At 46.8% G+C, this 19435-nt stretch overlaps 1 protein-coding gene across 1 annotated transcript in view; it reads right to left on the reverse strand.

Moving 5' to 3' along the window:
- The window catches only part of LOC115480954 (bone morphogenetic protein 2-like), a 79900-nt gene extending 61030 nt beyond the window's left edge, over positions 1 to 18870 (reverse strand). Inside the window, exon 1 of the mRNA XM_030219938.1 lies at positions 18723 to 18870. Within this exon, the coding sequence (XP_030075798.1) occupies positions 18723 to 18870 (148 nt within the window). The remainder of the gene's footprint in view (positions 1 to 18722) is intronic.
- Positions 18871 to 19435: the final 565 nt, after the last annotated feature.

Genomic DNA, 19435 nt, shown 5'->3' on the forward strand with positions numbered 1-19435 from the left:
CTCACTGTAGTGTTTAAGATGCTTTCCTTTTCCTTGTGTGACTCGTAGAAATGACTGCTTATGGTATGGTAGAATTGCTCTATAGGTCCTGAGTGTTTTGTATTCTCGGCATGCCTAGTACTGGATTTGGGGGGGGTGTTAAAAAATGACCAGCCCCGGGTGTCAACTACCCTAGGTACGCCACTGGCACTATGTATATATAGGTGTGAGTAGTTTTTGGGGGGATCCTAAATCATTTTTAATAAACAGTCTGCCCAACAGCTGTCCTACAGCAACATAAACCACATACATATTCAGAACCTATGTTGCAAACCTTAAAACCACCATACCGAGAATACAAAACACTCAGGACCTATAGAGCAATTCTACCATACCATAAGCAGTTATTTCTACGAGTCACACAAGGAAAAGGAAAGCATCTTAAACACTACAGTGAGCACTAGAACATCAATTCACCTATTGTAAAACAAAACCAGATCTTCCCTTTCATCTTTCACCATTTTTCTTTTTTCCCTCCTTTTCTTTCCTTTTTTTCCCCTCTCTTTCATTTCCTTTTTTGACCCTTTCCACTTTCCTGTCCTCATTTCTCTCTCCCCTTTTTTCTTCTTTTTACCCTTTCCATCCTTCCCCCTTCTTCTTTTCCCTCCTCATCTTCCCTTCTCTCTCTTCCCCCCTTTTCTCCTTTCTCCTACCACCCTTTCTCCTTCCCCTTCTATCATGCCCTTTTTCTTCCACTTTTCCCTTTCCACCTCCTTTCTTTCCTCTTCCCCTCCTCTTCTCTTTTCCATTCCCTTTCCCCTTCCCCTCCTCTTCTCACCTAGTAAAGGGCCACCAAAACAGACACCAGATGCAGATGTGATTCCATATGCCCCAATGAAAGGAGAGTTTAATTTTACTTCCATTGAATTTCAGTATATTCCATCTTTATAACACCAGGCTTTCCAATCCCAAAGGCAGATTACAGAAACAGTTAAGATCAAGGAACATTCTCACAGAAATTTTGCAATGTGTATTGTTTAGAACAGCATAGAAAAATGAGCATAAAATACAGAGAATTATAACTGCTGTTTCTACCAGCTATAATCACTTTTAAGCTGTTTTACTGATGTTCAGTTTTTATTTCATGATATTTACTTAAACCTAGATATAGGAAACTTTTAAATAAATTAAAAAGCTGTCAAATAAGTAAAAAGAAAACAAAATCTTAGGAAGGAACACCTCCTCTTCTGTTTTCTCCAACTTCCTGGCTGCCCTGTCTGTGCTGTGTCGGGGATTGGTCGGGTGAGCAGCTTCTGCAAGTGCCAGGGAGGTGGACTTGACCCGACCCGTCCAATTCCAGGATCCATCATCCCCCACCCAGTAGCAGCCCACACCACACACACACAGTCAGCACCCGCCGCAGGAACTGTGTCGGTGGTCGCCTGGTCGCGGTCCCTACCTTAAGAAGAAGAGGCCTCATGCAGCCAACAGGCCAAGCCAGCGCCGCCACCGCCGTCGTCGTCAAACAGCTGGGCTGCAAGGCAACAGTGAGTGCCGCCTGCACCACGGACCTGGCTGACTGGGCCTGTCATGGGAGACAGCCACCTGGAGCGTGGGGTGTGCGGGCGGCTCACATTGGCAGGCAAGTGAATCGCGACGCCGACTATGACAATCTGATCTGAGGCATTCTGTTACCGCGTGGCGGGCGGCGGTGCAGCGCAAGCTCATAGGCGCCACGTGCAACTGCCAAGGGAAATGGTGCTGCTGCACAGCGCATGTGCACGTAGGCGCCTTTTTTGTAGAAAATCTATTTGGGGGAGCGAGCGACCGCCTTTAATAAAAAATCAATGAAGCCGTTTGACAGGCAGCGCTTCGCGTCTGCCTTGCGTGCATTGCAAAAGAAGGAAATTGTCTTCAGGCCTTCTCTCACTGTGTCCTGCCCTCGGAGGGCGGGACACAGTGAGGGAAGGCCCGAAGACAATTTCCTTCTTTTGCAATCCACGCAGGGCAGACACGAAGAGCTGCCCGTCAAATGGCTTCACTGATTTTTTTTAAGTGCCCGATTTTCCGAGCGCTGACTGGGTGGGCCTGAATTGTGATTGGGTGGGCCCAGGCCCACCCAGGCCCAGCCGTAGCTATGCCCCTGAGCTATGCATGTGGGAGCGTTGTCTGAAGTCCACCGCACTGACCTCTAGGGTGCCCAGTTGGTGTCCTGGTATGTCAGGGGGGTGAGTGTACTACAAATTGTGGCCCCTCCCACGACCAAATGGCTCGGATTAGGATGTTTTTGAGCTGGGCGTTTTTAGTTTCCATTATCGCTAAAAAAAAACAAACGCCCAGCTGAAAAACATCCGTTTTTTCGAAAATACGGTCTGTCCCGCCTCTTCATGAACCCGTTTTTGGACATAGACACCCATGGAGATGGACGTTCACGTTCGATTATGCCCCTCCACATCTTTTTTGAGATGCGACGACCAGAATTGAACACAATATTCGAGGTGCGGTTGCACCATGGACCGATACAAAGGCATTATAACATCCTCACTTTTGTTTTATTCCTTTCCTAATAATACCTAACATTCTATTTGCTTTCTAAGCTGCCTCAGCACACTGAGCAGAGGATTTCAACGTATCATCAACAACGACGCCGAGATCCCTTTCTTGGTCGGTGACTCCTAACGTGGAACCTTGCATTACGTAGCTATAGTTCTTTTCCACATGCATCACTTTGCACTTGCACACATTAAACGTCATCTGCCTTTTAGATGCCCAGTCTCGTAAGGTCCTCTTGTAATTTTTCACAATCCTCTCCCGATTTAACAACGTTGAATAACTTGAATATGTTAAAAAGCAGCAGTTGCAGCACAGACCCCTGGGGAACCCCAATAACTACCCTTCTCCATTGAGAATACTGACCATTTAACCCTACTCTCTGTTTTCTATCCTTTAACCAGTTTTTAATCCACAATAGGACACTACCTCCTATCCCATGACTCTCCAATTTCTTCGGGAGTTTTTAATGAGGTACCTTGTCAAACGCCTTTTGAAAATCTAGATACACATATCAACCGGCTCGTCTTTATCCACATGTTTGTTTACTCCTTCAAAGAAATGTAATAGATTGGTGATGTAAGATTTCCCTTCACTAAATCCATGTTGGCTTTGTCTCATTAATCCATGCTTTTGAATATGCTCTATAATTTTGTTCTTTATAATAGTGTCTACCATTTTGCCCGGCACCGACATCAGGCTCAGCGGTTTATAATTTCCCGGATCCCCGCTGGTAAAAGGGCCCCTAAAGGAGGAGCATGAGTAGAATCCCCATAAGTTATCTCCATCTGCAATTTAGGTGCAATTTCTGCTGCTTATATTTTATACAGATACACATACACCTATCTCTATATAGTAGGTCACTAATTAGTTGCCAAACTTTAGGTGTCCAAATGGGGATAAACAGCAGTCAGGCATCTAACTGCATTTAGTTGCTATTCAATAAATTAGCACCTAACAGCAGATGCTCAAAACTCTGAAAGAGTGAAAAATCGATTCACTTCTACCCATGGTGTAGAATGAGTAGAAGTGAATCGATTTTTCACTCTTTCAAAAAGTACAAAGACCAGGGAGCGTGGAAATACTTTTAAAACAAATAGGAGGAAATATTTTTTCACTCAATGAATAGTTAAGCTCTGGGACTCGCTCCTGGAAGATGTGGTAACAGCGGTTAGCTTATCTGGGTTTAAAAAAGGTTTGGACAAGTTCCCGAAGGAAAAGTCCATAGTCTGTTAGGGAGATAGACATGGGGGAATCCATTGCTTGCCCTGGGTTTGGTAGCATGGAATGTTGCTATAATTTGGGTTTCTGTCAGGTACTTGTGACCTGGTTTGGCCACTGCTGGAAGCAGGATACTGGACTAGATAGACCACTGGTCTGACCTAGTATGGCTATTCTTATGCTGCTCCGAACATCTTTAGTGAAAGCCTCTGATCTGCTCATGCCCTATTTCAGATTTGCATGCACATCTTTATAGAATAGCACCTAGCAAGATGAACACGTAAACAGTGGCGTAGCAAGGGTGGGGCGGTGGGGGCGGTTCGCCCCGGGTGCACGCTGCTGGAGGGTGCAGAGAGCAGCCGCGCACCTGTCGGCTCCGCTGGTTCCCTGCTCCCTCTGTACCGGAACAGGTTACTTCCTGTTCCGGGGCAGAGGGAGCAGGGAGCCAGTGGAGCGGACAGGTGCGCGGCTGCTCTCTGCACCCTCCAGCAGCCAAGAATGCAACCGGGGGGGGGGGGAGGGTTCTTGATGCACTGGGGAGGGGGGTGTCATTGCACCGGGGGGGGGGGGGTTCGTGCTGCACCCTGAGGGGGACGGATGCCGCTGCACCTGGGGGGGGGGGTGCAGCGGCGATCCTCCCCGGGTGGCAGCCGATCTAGGATCGCCACTGCACGTAAATACAAATTGTTGCCAATTAGTGCCAATAATTGATTGTTAATACTCAATTACTGGTGCTAATTGGCTCGTTACTCAATTAAATTGTGCGTACACATGCAACTTTGAGCACCATATATGGAATCCGGGGGTATGTGTCTTTATAAAATGGTGCCTAAGTAGGAGCCTACTTGGCCTTTTAAACTAGGTGCCCCATTATGAAATTACCGTGTAAAAGATATCAAGGATGAGGAAGTACCCTGCACAGCCTGTTTATTATGCCCCATATTGCTTTTGTAATCAAAGGGAAGGGAAAGGGAAAATGGGACTTGATATACTGCCTTTCTGAGGTTTTTGCAACTACATTCAAAGTGGTTTACATATACTCAGGTACTTGTTTTGTACCAGGAGCAATGGAGAGTTAAGTGACTTGCCCACGGTCACAAGGAGCTGTAGTGGGAATCAAACTCAGTTCCCCAGGATCAAAGTCCACTGCACTAACCACTAGGCTACTCCTCCACTCCATAAGAAGTTAATTGTTAATCCTTATTTTCTGTGTTCATTTCCTTGTCCCAGTGGAGCTGTTAGGTGGCTCTGAAGTACGTTTTGATGCCATGGCAAATGCTAAAGCTGTTCTGCCATTGGCTAATGGTACATTGTTGTAACTTGTGTTTTCTTTGTGATTCTGTGGGTCTGCAAAGTTTTCTCATAAATGTCACGTCACTGCAGTATCTGTTCACTTAGGGGCCCTTTTATAAAGGGTTGCCGCCTGGCAATCCGAACTACAGCAGGCCAATGTGGGCACCAGCAGTAGTTCTGCCCCAGCGTGTGCCATTTCTGCTCTGATTTTCTAGCGCAGGGGTTACCCGGTTGCAGTGGCGTAGGTACATGGGGCCACGGGGGCCTGGGCCCCTGTAGATTTGGCCCTGGACCCCCCTGCTGATGACCCTCTCAACCCCCCCTCCCGCTGCCAACCCACCGTCGCCGTCACCTACCTTTGCTGGCGGAGGACCCCAACCCCCACCAGCCAAGGTCCTCTTCTTCCGGCGCAAGGCTTTGTTCTGTTTCTGAGTCTGATGTGACGTCAGACTCAGAAACAGAATGAAGCCTTGCACCAGAAGAAGAGGACCTCAGCTGGCGGGGGTTGGGGGTCCCCCACCAGCAAAGGTAGGTGACGGCGGGGGAGGGTTGGTGGCGGGAGGGGGGTTGAGAGAGTCGTCGGCAGCGTGGGTGGTCAAAGTTGCTGTTGGTGGTGGCAGGGGGGGGGTCAGCCAGGGTCGCCGAGAGACTGGGCCAGGCCCGGGACAAGGCCGCCCCCGGGGCCCCCGCTCCACCCACCACCGGGCCCTTTCTCCACCCCCGGCCCCTCTGCACTGACCTTAAGCGCCTCACCTTCGAAAGCGCAGCAAGCAGCGGCAGACCACTCCTTCTTTTCGTGTCCCGCCCTCGCAGAAGTTACATCAGGCGAGGGCGGGACATGGAAGGACGGAGTGGTCTGCTGCTGCTTGCTGGCTGCGCTTTCGAAGGTGAGGCACTTTCGTTCAATGCCAGGGAGCGACAGAGGGCGGGCGGGCCGGACTGCGGCAGCGGCACCGGGCCCGGGGAATTTTATCCCCCCTGACCCCCCTCTTGGCGGCCCTGGGGTCGGCAATGGCGGGGGGGGGGGGGGGGGCTAAAATGTGCCCCCTCACCTAGGGCTCTGAACCCCCCTCCTGCCGAAGTCTGGCTACGCCCCCGCCCAGTAGTAATCAGACAGTGCCGCACGCTGCCTAGTTACCACTGGGTTAGTGCAGGAGCCATTACTGCCACCTCAGTGGGTGGCAGTAAGGGCTCCCCCCTCCCCCCGAAATGGCCATGTGGCAAGTGCGAACTTACCGAATGGCCTTTCTTTTTTGGACTTTTTACCCACTGCGGTAAAAAGGCCATGGCATGCGGCAAAAACGACCGCTGCCGCTAGCGCAGGACGCCTTCTACTGCAGTTTAGTAAATGGGCCCCTTAGTACAGTCTCTTCTTTCACCATTTTCATGTAATCCTTCACTACTTTTATGTTGTTGAGTGAAACATAATACATTGACTGACACTAGTTTCTCCATTTAAAACAAAAAGAATTCTTACACTGCCTTAGGCAAGTTTGAATCCTTAGACAGACACAAAGCAGGCAGACTAATAATGATCACCTTAACGAGGTGCAAAATCCTTTAGTCTTTTATCAAAAAGTCTAGAGGCTGTATCATTAATGCTCTTTAACACCTATATTCATTACTTGAATAACAAGTCTAGGGAACTCCCTTCAATTTCACTTAAAAGGAGCAACATGTAAATGAGATCTAATAAAGTTTAACCTGGTTTATACAAAGCCCCTGGTTTTCCTGGCAGCTCAGGTACAAATTGCATGGCAAGGGTCAGGAAATTCAGCAGCATAGTTTTCTTTTTTTTCTTTTTTAGCAATTCTGAAGCAGATTTGCATAGAATTATTATTATATTTATTCCAGCCGATATTCAAAATAATTTAACCAGTCAGACATGGCCGCCGACTGGTTAAATTGCTTGTTCCCAGCTATCTGATCATTTTCAGAGGCACTTAATCGGTAATCTTCACTGAAAATGACTGGTTAGCGCTGAATTCAAAAGTAGCTAATGTGGGTATTCCAAGGGTGGAATCAGGTTAAGTGCCAATATTCAACCCCTCACTACATAAGTAAACTGCTTAAATTGGGCCATATAAGGGAAAGGGGACTTGATATACTGCCTTTCTGAGGTTTTTGCAACTACATTCAAAGCAGTTTACATATATTCAGATACTTATTTTTTACCAGGGGCAATGGAGGGTTAAGTGACTTGGCCAGGATCACAGGGAGCTGCAGTGGGAATTGAACGCAGTTTCCCAGGATCAAAGTCCACTGCACTAACCACTAGGCTACTCCTCCATTCCATATATAAGTATAAGTAGCAATCCTATCTTTAAGTGGTTTGGCTTTTGGGGTCAAGGGCTGAATATTAACTTAGCTAGGTTTTAGGCTGATGCTCAGAACTCCCACAGTAAAGCCAACAGAGCAGAGCCCATATTGCTGGAGCAGTGCAGAAAACTAGATCACCAATGCTCAAAGGCCCAATGCCCTTCCCGTGTACTCTGCTCCATGGATAAATCCTTCTTATCTGTTCCCTTCTCCACTACTGCCAACTCCAGACTTCGCGCCTTCTGTCTCGCTGCACCCTACGCCTGGAATAAACTTCCTGAGCCCCTACGTCTTGCCCCATCCTTGGCCACCTTTAAATCTAGACTGAAAGCCCACCTCTTTAACATTGCTTTTGACTCGTAACCACTTGTAACCACTTGCCTCCACCTACCCTCCTCTCTTCCTTCCCGTTCACATTAATTGATTTGATTTGCTTACTTTATTTATTTTTTGTCTATTAGATTGTAAGCTCTTTGAGCAGGGACTGTCTTTCTTCTATGTTTGTGCAGCACTGCGTACGCCTTGTAGCGCTATAGAAATGCTAAGTAGTAGTAGTAGTAAATAGTATTTAAATTATATGTGTGCTGTAAAAATGAAAGCAGGGGGAACATGCTTGGTGCATGCGCAGTAGAGTTTTGCGGTAAGCTGAGCCCTTGTGCACATGCAACAGACAAACCTGAAACATTAGCACCTGTTTTCTGCGCCTTTAAATATAAACTTTTCAATTTTTTTTTAATTTGGAAGGCTTATATTTAAGCATAGGAAACAGGCACCAACGTGTGCTTTCGCTTTTGGGTTTGCTCAGACTCGCGCATATTTATTTCTTAGTACTGGCACTTACAGGCTTGCACAGCTTTTCTTCTACTCCCAAAAGAAATCAAATCTGACGGAATTTAAAGAAAGAATCATGAGAAATCTTCTCATCAATCACCCTAACACCTGCTCCGAGCTGGCATTAGGTTTTCAGTGGTAAGTGCGGCTTTGTATCGTGCACTGTTCTCTGAGCATTGGAAGGGAATAGGAAATGAACTCATTAACATCCACTTGACTAAATTTGCATGGTATTTGCGCTAATCTTTATGTGCACATTGTTTTTCTAATGCCCTTTAGTGAAAGGGCCCCTATGTTATTATAAATGCTTATTTCTTCTGTTACTAAAAATGTCCGTTATTTTATTGATATTCTTTGTACCCCCACATATTTATTTTATTTTTATTTATTTGTTACATTTGTATCCCACATTTCCCCACCTATTTGTAGGCTCATTGTGGCTTACATAGTACCAGAGAGGCGTTTGCAGACTCCGATGTAAACAAATACAAAGTGATGTTGTGGTAAGATAAAGTTCACGTGGCACAGCCACATTAGGGAATTGTACCATGGAAGAGTTGTGTTATGTCCATTACGTACTTTAGTTTTGTTGTGTTGCAGAGATCAGGCATTTACCTTGGATTGGTAGGGTATGCCTTTTTAAACAGGTTAGTTTTTAGTTTTTTCCAGAAGTTTAGGTGGTCATAGGACTGGATTCAGTAAATAGCACCCAAATTAAGGCGCCAAAAAATTGAGCGCTGAACATTGTTCTGAAAACAGCACTCTGAGTCGGGCTCCATTTATAGACTAGCGCCAGTTTTGGGCATAAGGATTTATACCGTCTGAAACTCGGTATAAATCCTAATGCCTAAAGTAGGTGCAGATCTCCTGGTGGACTGGAGAAGAGCAGATATGGTCTCTCTCCACAACAGCGGAAGTAAGGAAGAGGTTGAGAACTACAGGCCAGTAAGTTTGAGGAAACACTTTAAAATTAGAGAATTTAATTTGGAATCCAATAGATTATAGGACCCGTGCCACATGGTTTCACTAGAGGCAGGTCTTGTCATACAAATCTGATTAATTTCTTTGACTGGGTGACCAGAGAGTTGGATTGAGGGAGAGCGCTAGATGTGGTGTATTTATATTTTAGCAAAGCCTTTGACATGGTTTCACATAGACGACTAATAAATAAACTGAGTGCCCTCGGTATGGGCCCTAAAGTGACTGACTGTGTTAGGAACTGGTTAAGTGAAAGGTGACAGAGGATAGTGGTAAATGGAGCTCATTCTGAGGAAAAGGATATTACCAGTGGTCTGCCGCAAGATTTGGTTCTTGGGCCAGTTCTTTTCAACATTTTTGTAAGCGATACTGCTGAAGGTAGGGTTTGCTTCTTTGCAGATGATACTAAAATCTGCAGTAGGGTAGACACCCCTGATGGTGTGGATAACATGAGGAAGGACTTAGCAAAGCTAAAGGAATGGTGTGGAATTTGACTGATTAGATTTAATGCTAAAAAATGCAGGGTCATGCATTTGGGCTTAAAAAACCCAAGGGAACGGTACAGTTTTGGGGGTGAAGAGCATTTGTACACAAAAGAGAAGCGGGACTTGAATGTGATCATATGTGATGATCTTAAGGTGGTCAAACGGATAGAAAAGGCAACGGCAAAAGCTAGAAAGATGCTTGGGAGCATAGGGATTGGAATGGCCAGTAGGAAAAAGGAGGTGATGATGCCCCTGTATAAGATTCTGGAGACTGTACCTTCAAAAAGATATAAACAGGATGGAGTCGGTCCAGAGGGCGGCTACTAAAATGGTCAGTGGTCTTTGTAATAAAGCATATGGGACAGACTTAAATATCTCAATATATATACTCAGGGCTGGCGTTAGGGGTGAGCAAACAAGGCAATTGCCCTGGGCCCCCATGTCACTGGGGTCCCCAAACCTACTAAAGTTAAAAGAAGGACAATATGCAAGCAAGCTTTGGGGCCCCCTCCCTAGCATCTGCTCTGGGCCCCATCTTGTCTAGCACTGGCCCTGTGTATACTTTGGAAGAAAGGTGGGCGAGGGGAGCTATGATAGAGATGTTTAAATACCTCCACAGCATAAATGCACAGGAGATGAGCCTCTTTCAATTGAAAGGAAGCTGTGGAATGAGGGGGCGTAGGATGACGGAGAAAGGGTAATCTGAGGAAATACTTCTTCATGGAAAGGGTGGTGAATTCATGGAACGGCCTCCCAGTGGAAGTGGTGGAGACGAAAACAGTGTCTGAATTCAAGATAGCTTGGAACAAGTACATAGGATCTCTAAGGCAATAATAGGGAGAATAGATGCAATGGATGGGCAGACTGGATAGGCCATATGGTCATTATATGCCTATATTTTTCTATGTTTTCTATGAATACCCCTGACCTGCCCATGCCTCTACCATGACCACGCCCCCTTTTCAGTTGCATCCTAAAAACTTTATATGCGCATCTTTATAGAATAGTGCCTAGTACCAATTAGTGTCAATAATTGATTGTTAGCACCCAATTATTAGCACTAATTGGCTCATTACTCAATTAAATTGCCTGTACAAATTAGGCACATGAACGCCATTTATAGAATAGGGGGGACAAGGGTGACAGTGCTTATGAGCAATAAATATGAATGATTTTCTATCCATTGAAAGGAATAACAACATAAGACTAGCCATACTGGGTCAGACCAGTGGTCCATCTAGCCCAGAGTCAGACCAGTGATCCATCTAGCCTAGTATCCTGTTTCCGTTTTGCAGTATTATGCCTGTTTTCATGCGGTAAACCCCACATTAATAATTTTTTAAAATATATTTTTCTTAGAGGGCGTGTCATGGACAGAGATTGGGCATTCCTGTGTTATCCGGTTAGTGTGTTACAATTAGCGTGTGCTAACTGGATAACACAGGTAAACACAGGAGCACCTGGTGCCTCCTAAATAGGAGATTGTAAGTATTCTCGTGTTAAGTTTTTGCAGGTCTTGCACGCTAATGGGAACATTAGCACATGACCTACAAATTTTAAAAAACCTAAAAACTAAAAAAGTGCTGCGTTAAATCTGGGCTTAGTGCATGGGACAGTCCTGCGTGAAAACATGTTAAGCTCAGATTTTACCACAGTTTATTAAAAGAGCTCCTTAATGCCTCTGTCCCTTTACTACTCAGCCATCTCAGCCATAGTTTTGGGTGCTGGCTCTGGACTGTGGCTCCCTCTGGAATCCAGAGTTTTACTTGTAGGTCTCACTGGTGCATTGCATGGTGGCTAAGATGCCTATCCCTCCCAAACACTGTAACAATCCTGACCTTAATCTTAATGCATGCAGGAATTTGTAGCCCCTCTTTATAAGTCCCATCCAGAGGCATAGCCATGGGTGGGCCTGGGCTGACTGGGCCCATCCAGCAGCCAGGCACAGTATCTATGTAGCTGGTAGGTAGGGTTACCATATGTTAGTTACTATGTTTACGCTGTCCAAAAATACTAGGACTAGGGGGCATGCGATGAAGCTACAAAGTAGTAAATTTAAAACAAATCGGAGAAAATATTTCTTCACTCAACGTGTAATTCAACACTGGAATTCGTTGCCAGAAAATGTGGTAAAGGCGGTTAGCTTAGTAGAGTTTAAAAAAGGTTTTGGATGGCTTCCTAAAGGAAAAGTCCATAGACCATTATTAAATTGGACTTGGAGAAAATCCACTATTTCTGGGATAAGCAGCATAAAATGTTTTGTACTTTTTTGGGACCTTGCCAGGTATTTGTGACCTGGATTGGCCACTGTTGGAAACAGGATGCTGGGCTAGATGGACCTTTGGTCTGTCCCAGTATGGCAACACTTATGTACTTATGTAATGGGAAGTCCAAAAGTGCTATACACTCACTTCCATGACCAGACGAGCAATCAAGTTTTCTCCACCCATTCACTAATACATCCCATTCATGTGTACTGACTATCTCCAAGATTGATGGTCCAAGAAGCCTGGACTGACTCAGAAAGGTGGGCCCCTCTATTAGAAGATTAGATATTTATTGGGAAACAATGTTTATGGATTCTGGACCAGCACTTTGGAATACATTGCCAGTTGCAATTTGCTCTATTCTTACATTATTGACATTTTGAAAACATTTTTAAACACATCCTCCTTACCTTGGAGGAAAGGAGAAACAGGGGTGATATGATACAGACGTTCAAATATTTGAAAGGTATTAATCCGCAAACTAACCTTTTCTGGAGACAAGAAGGCGGTAGAACTAGAGGACATGAATTGAGGTTGAAGGGGGGCAGACTCAGGACTAATGTCAGGAAGTATTTTTTCACAGAGAGGGTGGTGGATATGTGGAATGCCCTCCCACGAGAGGTGGTGGAGATGAATATGGTAATGGAATTCAAACATGTGTGGGATAAACACAAAGGAATCCTGTTTTGAAGGAATGGATCCACGGAATATTAGTGGAGATTAGGTGGAAAATACCGGTAATTGGGAAACAAAATCGATGCTGAGCAGACTTCTACGGTCTACGTCCTGATCGTGACTGAATAGATAGGGGTGGGCTGGAGTGTAAATTTTAAGGGGCTTCGATGTTAGCTTCAGAACTTAGTACAAGAACAGTACTGGGCAGACTTCTACGGTTTGTGCCCTGAGAAAGGCAAGGACAAATCAAACTCAGCAGGGCCGGTCTTAGGGCGAGGCGACCGAGGTGACTGCATAGGGCCTTGCGCTCAAGGGGGTCCCGCGCAGCACGCCTGAACTCCGTCCCAACCACCCGAGTTCCAGTCCCCCTCCCTCTGAATTTTAAAAGTCATCTAAGTTACCTCGTCGGGGTTACGGCGGCAGGCGGCAGCAGTGAAAAGTGTGCGAGCTGCTCGGCGCTTCAGGAGCCTTCCCTTCCCTCTCTCAGCTCTAGTCCCGCCCTCCCGCCCTTGCGGAAAAAGGAAATGAGGGCGGGATTCAGGACCAGAGCTGAGAGAGAGAAAGGAAGGCTCCTGAAGCGCCGAGCTCGCATGCTTTTCACTGCTGCTGCCTGCTGCTGTAACCCGACTAGGTAAGATGATTTTTAAAATTCGGAGTGAGGGCGGGAGGCCTCGAAGGGAGGGGGGCCTTGGAGCTTGGAGGGAGGGAGGCGGGTCTTGGAGCTTGGAGGGAGGTCCTTGGAACTCGAAGGGAGAGAGGGAGGGGGGGCCTGGAGCTCAGAGGGAGGGGGATGGTCCTGGAGCTCGGAGGGAGCTCAGAGGTAGGGATGGCGGCCCTGGAGCTCAGGGTGAGGGGGCCCTGGAGCTCGGAGGGGTGGAGCTAGGGTGGGGTAGGACTAGGATGGGCCCCTTCAAATTGGTCTGCACAGGGCCCTACACTTGCTAAGACCGGCCCTGAAACTCGGGTATACATATAAAGTATCACATACCATGTAAAATGAGTTAATCTTGTTGGGCAGACTGGATGGACCGTACAGGTCTTTATCTGCTGTCATTTACTATGTTACTATGTCCTCTTTTAAGAGGACATAGTAACATAGTAAATGACATGTCCTCTTTTTGGACTTCTTCAGATATGTCCACCAGGATTTTTAATTTTTAGGGAAATGTCCTCTTTTTCTTTTACGCCTATGACCAACACACCTGTCCACATAATGAGAGAAACCGTCTCTGGCCTATTAGTCAATGGGAGTGCTAAAGAGAGAGGCAGGCATTGCTGATCTCCTCTCTGTTCCTCTGCTGGTTGAAGCTGTCAAAGGAATTTTGTTTGTGCAGCACAACTTTAAGCCTATGTTATGCAAATACTTTCACATGTATCTCAGAAGCCAGCCAAAGTTGTTGAGGAGTGTGCGCTCTTCTGATTAGTACGCTTGGGCTCAGACTCAGTCAAACTCAAATCCAGAAGTTCATTTTTTTTTATCTTTAAATGTTTTTATTGTAGTTTTGTAACAGCCAACTTTCCCACTCTAGCCCACGCAGGGGCAAACAGTTACTGAATTAGTACATCATGTACATACTTTTTTTTTTTTGTTACATTTGTACCCCGCGCTTTCCCACTCATGGCAGGCTCAATGCGGCTTACATGGGGCAATGGAGGGTTAAGTGACTTGCCCAGAGTCACAAGGAGCTGCCTGTGCCTGGTGGGAATTGAACTCAGTTCCTCAGGACCAAAGTCCACCACCCTAACCACTAGGCCACTCCTGTTTTTGGAGGTTGTATCTTGCTAAGGATGTAAAAAGAATTGAAGCGGTGCAAAGAAAAGCTATGAGAATGGTATGGGATTTGCGTTACAAGACGTATGAGGAGAGATTTGCTGACCTGAACATGTATACCCTGGAGGAAATGAGAAACAGGGGTGATATGATACAGATGTTAAAATATTTGAAAGGTATTAATCCGCAAACGAACCTTTTCCGGAGATGGGAAGGTGGTAGAAATAGAGGACATGAAATGAGATTGAAGGGGGGCAGACAAAAAAATGTCAGGAAGTATTTTTTCACAGAGAGAGTGGTGGATACTTGGAATGCCCTCCCGCGGGAGGTGGTGGAGATGAAAACGGTAACGGAATTCAAACATGCATGGGATAAACATAAAGGAATCCTGTTCAGAAGGAATGGATCCTCAGAAGCTTAGCGGAGATTGGGTGGCAGAGCCGGTGGTGGGAGGCAGGGCTAGTGGTTGGGAGGCGGGGCTAGTGCTGGGCAGACTTCTACGGTCTGTGCCCTGAAAATGGCAGAAACAAATCAAGGTCAGGTATACACAAAAAGTAGCACATATGAGTTTATCTTGTTGGGCAGACTGGATGGACCGTGCAGGTCTTTTTCTGCCATCATCTACTATGTTACTATCCAGCACATTTTCGAAAGAGAAGGGCGCCCATCTTCCAACACAAATCGGGAGATGGGCGTCCTTCTCCTAAGGTCGCCCAAATCGGCATAATCGAAAGCCGATTTTGGGTGTCCTCAACTGCTTTCCATCGCAAAGTTCAAGGCAGCGTGTCGGCAGTGCACCGAAAGCGGGACGGGGGCGTGGTTAAGAGATGGGCGTCCTCAGCCAATAATGGGAAAAAAAGGGCGTCCCTGACGAGCATTTGGCCGACTTGGTCCCTTTTTTTTCAAGACCAAGCCTTGAAAAGGTGCCCAAACTGACCAGATGACCACCGGAGGGAATCGGGGATCACCTCCCCTTACTCCCCCAGTGGTCACCAACCCCCTCCCACCCAAAAAAAAAAATAAAACACATTTTTTTCCAGCCTCTATGCCAGCCTCAAATGTCATACCCAGCTCCATCACAGCAGTATGCAGGTCCCTGGAACAGTTTTTAGTGGGTGCAGTGCACTTCAGACAGGCGGACTCAGGCCCACCCCCCCTACCTGTTACACTTGTGGTGGTAAATGGGAGCCCTCCAAAACCCACCACAAACCCACTATACCCACATCTAGATGCCCCCCTTCATCTCTAAGGGCTATGTGGTGTACAGTTGTGGGGAGTGGGTTTGGGGGGGGGGGGGTTGGTGGGCTCAGCACACAAGGTAAGGGAGCTATGCACCTGGGAACAATTTTTGAAGTCCACTGCAGTGCACCCTAGGGTGCCCGGTTGGTGTCCTGGCATGTGAGGGGGACCAATGCACTAGGAATGCTGGCTCCTCCCATGACCAAATGGCTTGGATTTGGTCATTTTTGAGATGGGCATCCTCGGTTTCCATTATCGGAGAAAACCGAGGTCGCCCATCTCTAAGGTCGGCGATCTCAACATTTAGGTCGACCTAAATGTTCAGATTTGGCCATCCCCGACCATATTATCGAAACGAAAGATGGACGCTCATCTTATTTCAATAATACAGGATGCCCCGCCCCTTCGCTGGGACGTCCTTAGAGATGGGCACCCTTAAAGATGGGCGCCCAGTTTGATTATACCCCTCTATGTTATCATCTATATATACTCCTCTGCATTAATCTTATTATCAGTGGTCCTGGTAGCATTGTCCTTTACCCAAATAAAGTTTGCGTTATCATTATGCAGTACCCCCTCCCCCAACCCCCCATCCAAATCCAATTCTTTCATATCTTGGGAATGCCCCATGGTTCTTTGGGAGAAGCTCCCTTCCCCTGCCCCCCTCCTGTCCCCTACAAGCCCACATTTCTCCTCTGAATCCCCGCCATCCTAAATGTGTGCTAAACGCTGTTGGAATCGAGCCCACCCCCTTTATGTCGTAGATGTCCTTCCCTGCGGTATGCCGTAAAGCGTTCCATTTGTATTAACCGACCCAATTTGCATTTCCAATCACTCAGTGTCGGGGGGGGGGGGGGGGTCTGTTTTCTTCCAATTTTATGCTATGAGGCACTTGGCTGCTGCCAGCCCCCACCGCATCAGTTTGCTCTTCTCCCAAGAAACTCTCTCATTATGTAAGCCCAAGAGGCACACCGAGGGATTGCACACTAAAAATTTCAATCAGAATTACTAATGCTTTCATAACAGCCTGCCAGAAGGGAACCACTCAGGGGCAGGTCCACCATATGTGTAGAAATGAACCCAGTTGAGATTTACACCTCCAACACAGATCTGATGTACCAGGGTACATCCGCTTCAGTGTCAGGTTCTCAAGGATAGTCTGGAATCGTGAGCACTGACGAGGAGCGGCAGCAGCAGGCAAAACCCTTCAACCAGGACTGGAGTAGAAGCTGTAGGCAGGTGAGGCAGAAATAAGCAGAACCGGAATGGACTTAGTTTGGCAGGGACCAGAATCAGGAAACACAAGCAGGAATCAGTAACTAGCGTGACTGGAACAGGACTTCACCTGCGCTTGACCGCCGTTCCCTAGGGGTTGAGCCCCTAGGTGCGGGCAGCCAGCAGGACTTACTGGACTGAGAGGAGAAACAAGCTAGACTAGACAGGGTTCAAGCTACAGGGTCTCCAACAGACAGGGATACATATACAAGCTTGGCTAGAACAGGATTCAAGATACAGGGTCTCCAACAGACAGGGATACATACACAAGCTTGACTAGAACAGAATAGAAGATACAAGGTCTCAAACAGGCAGGATACAAACACAAGCTTGGTTAGAACAGGATAGAAGATACAGGGTCTCAAACAGGCAGGATATAAGGTACACAAACAACAGGGAAAGGAAGCCAAAAGCAGACAGGAAAGGAGCAATCAGGGCTGGATTCAAGACAGGAGTCAGGAGACTCAAACAGGCAAGAAACACAGACTAGGAACACTAACTAAGAAACAAGGCAAGACAAGGCAGAAGTGCTAACTGCACCAACACCAACCTGGATCTTTGGCGTTGCTAAGGCCAAGCAGAAAGTTTCTAGGTGGTTAATAAAGCCCATCAGCAGCTGAGGCTCACAGCTGCAGCAATCTCAAGGCAGCTAAGGGTGAGGCTAGCTGCCAAACTTCAAACCAAGTCTGGAGGGCTAGAATATCTGGACTGGACCAGAAAGAAAGTCTGGAATGTATAGGGAGACAGCAAGACAGTCTATGGCAGCCAGCGGTTCTGGCCACCAGAGGGCGAGGTGAGCACAGCCAAGGAAAACAGTCACAATCGTGACATTCAGTCTCTCAAGTGTGTAATACCATCTGGTAAGGACCTTATATGCATTTTCTTGCACCGATACACATACCAAAGCTTTTTGAACCTCCCCACAAATTATTTCCCAATTTTGATCAGAAAATTGACAGTTTAAATCTGCTTCCCACGCCCCCTGGAAGCTAAATGGTAGCTAAATGGCTAAATGGCCGAATTTGTAAGTAGGAAAAAATGCCCCCCCCCCCCCCCCCGGGCAGGCTCTTCACCTTCCTTCCCTGCAGAACATCTTGAAAACTCAATATACCTACTTGTTCCCACCGCGCCAATATGGCATTTTCTCTCCCAGCCCCAAATTTTGGCTCCCATCGCAAAGGTGTAAGTGTGGACTTCCTATCAGTCTGTCCCCATCTCCTCTGCACTTCTCCCCACAACCCCATCAGATGCCTCACAAATGGATTTTGTATGCCGGCCAGTACCAATCCCACTCCTTCAGTAGTCCATAAGTAAGAACTCATTGGTCTGTGAGGGTAATACGATTGCTCCACCTGACTAGTTGGCTTTGCTTTACCCTCTCCCAATCCATAATCATCCGAAGTTGAGCAGCAAAATAATACTATTCAATATTAGGCACCTCCCTACCTCCCCGCTCAGAAGCCCCCCACAGTACCCATCCTGCCAAACGGGGGTGTCTGCCTTCTCAAATAAACTGCGATAGAAAGCCCTGCAATTGTTTAAGTGTCCGTCTTGGAACCGCCACCGGCAGTGATTGAAATAGAAATAGCAATCTAGGCAACATATTCATCTTCACTACTGCCATACGCCCCCACCAGGGAAGCCACAATCCCCTCCATCAGGATAGCTGTACCCGAATTTGATCTACGATCCTCCCATAGTTTAAACTATACACTCTTCCCAGGTCCCTGGGGATCTGGATCCCCAAGTGCCGAATGCTATTCTTAGCCCATTTAAAATCAAACATTGCTCTCAATCTACTTTCCTCCATGTGGGTTAAGGAAATCCCCAATAGCTCACCTTTGTCCATATTGACCCTTAATCCAACATATCTTTCAAATTCCCAAAGGATCCTCAATACCATAGGTAGCGTCTGCTTGGGATCTGTAACATAAAGCAGCACATCATCCACAAACAGAGCGATGCGATGTTCCTTGCCCCCAACCATGATACCCCGAATATCTGGATGGTGACATATCAATTCTGCTAAAGGCTCTATATACAGTGCAAATAGGAGGGGTGACAAGGGACATCCCTACCTAGTCCCTCTACCAATTGGGAAGAAAGATGTATATCCTCCGTTAATATTTAGGCTTGCTTTCAGAGCCGCATATAGGGCTGCTAACCAAATACTAAAATTATCCCCAAAGCCCATGCAGTTCATTACCTCCTGCAAGAACTCCCAGCTGACTCAATCAAAAGCTTTTTCTGCGTCTATGGCCAAGATAGCTGTACTGGGCAAGGATCTTTGCGCCTCCCATATTAAATGGAGAGTATGCCTTATGTTATCCCCTACCTGCCTCTTTGGGATAAACCCGGATTGGTCTATATGAATCAACTTCAGCAACCCTAGCCAATCTGTTAGCTAAGATCTTAGCCACTATCTTTGTGCCCACATTCAGAAGTGAAATAGGTCTATATGAGCCACAGACGGTGGGGTCTTTCTCGGGTTTAGGCAGAACCATCACCCCAGCCTCAGACATGGATGCCAGAAGCCCATTGCCCTCCAAAGC

The sequence above is a fragment of the Microcaecilia unicolor genome, chromosome 11 (assembly GCF_901765095.1).
Source record: "Microcaecilia unicolor chromosome 11, aMicUni1.1, whole genome shotgun sequence".
NCBI lineage: Eukaryota > Metazoa > Chordata > Amphibia > Gymnophiona > Siphonopidae > Microcaecilia > Microcaecilia unicolor.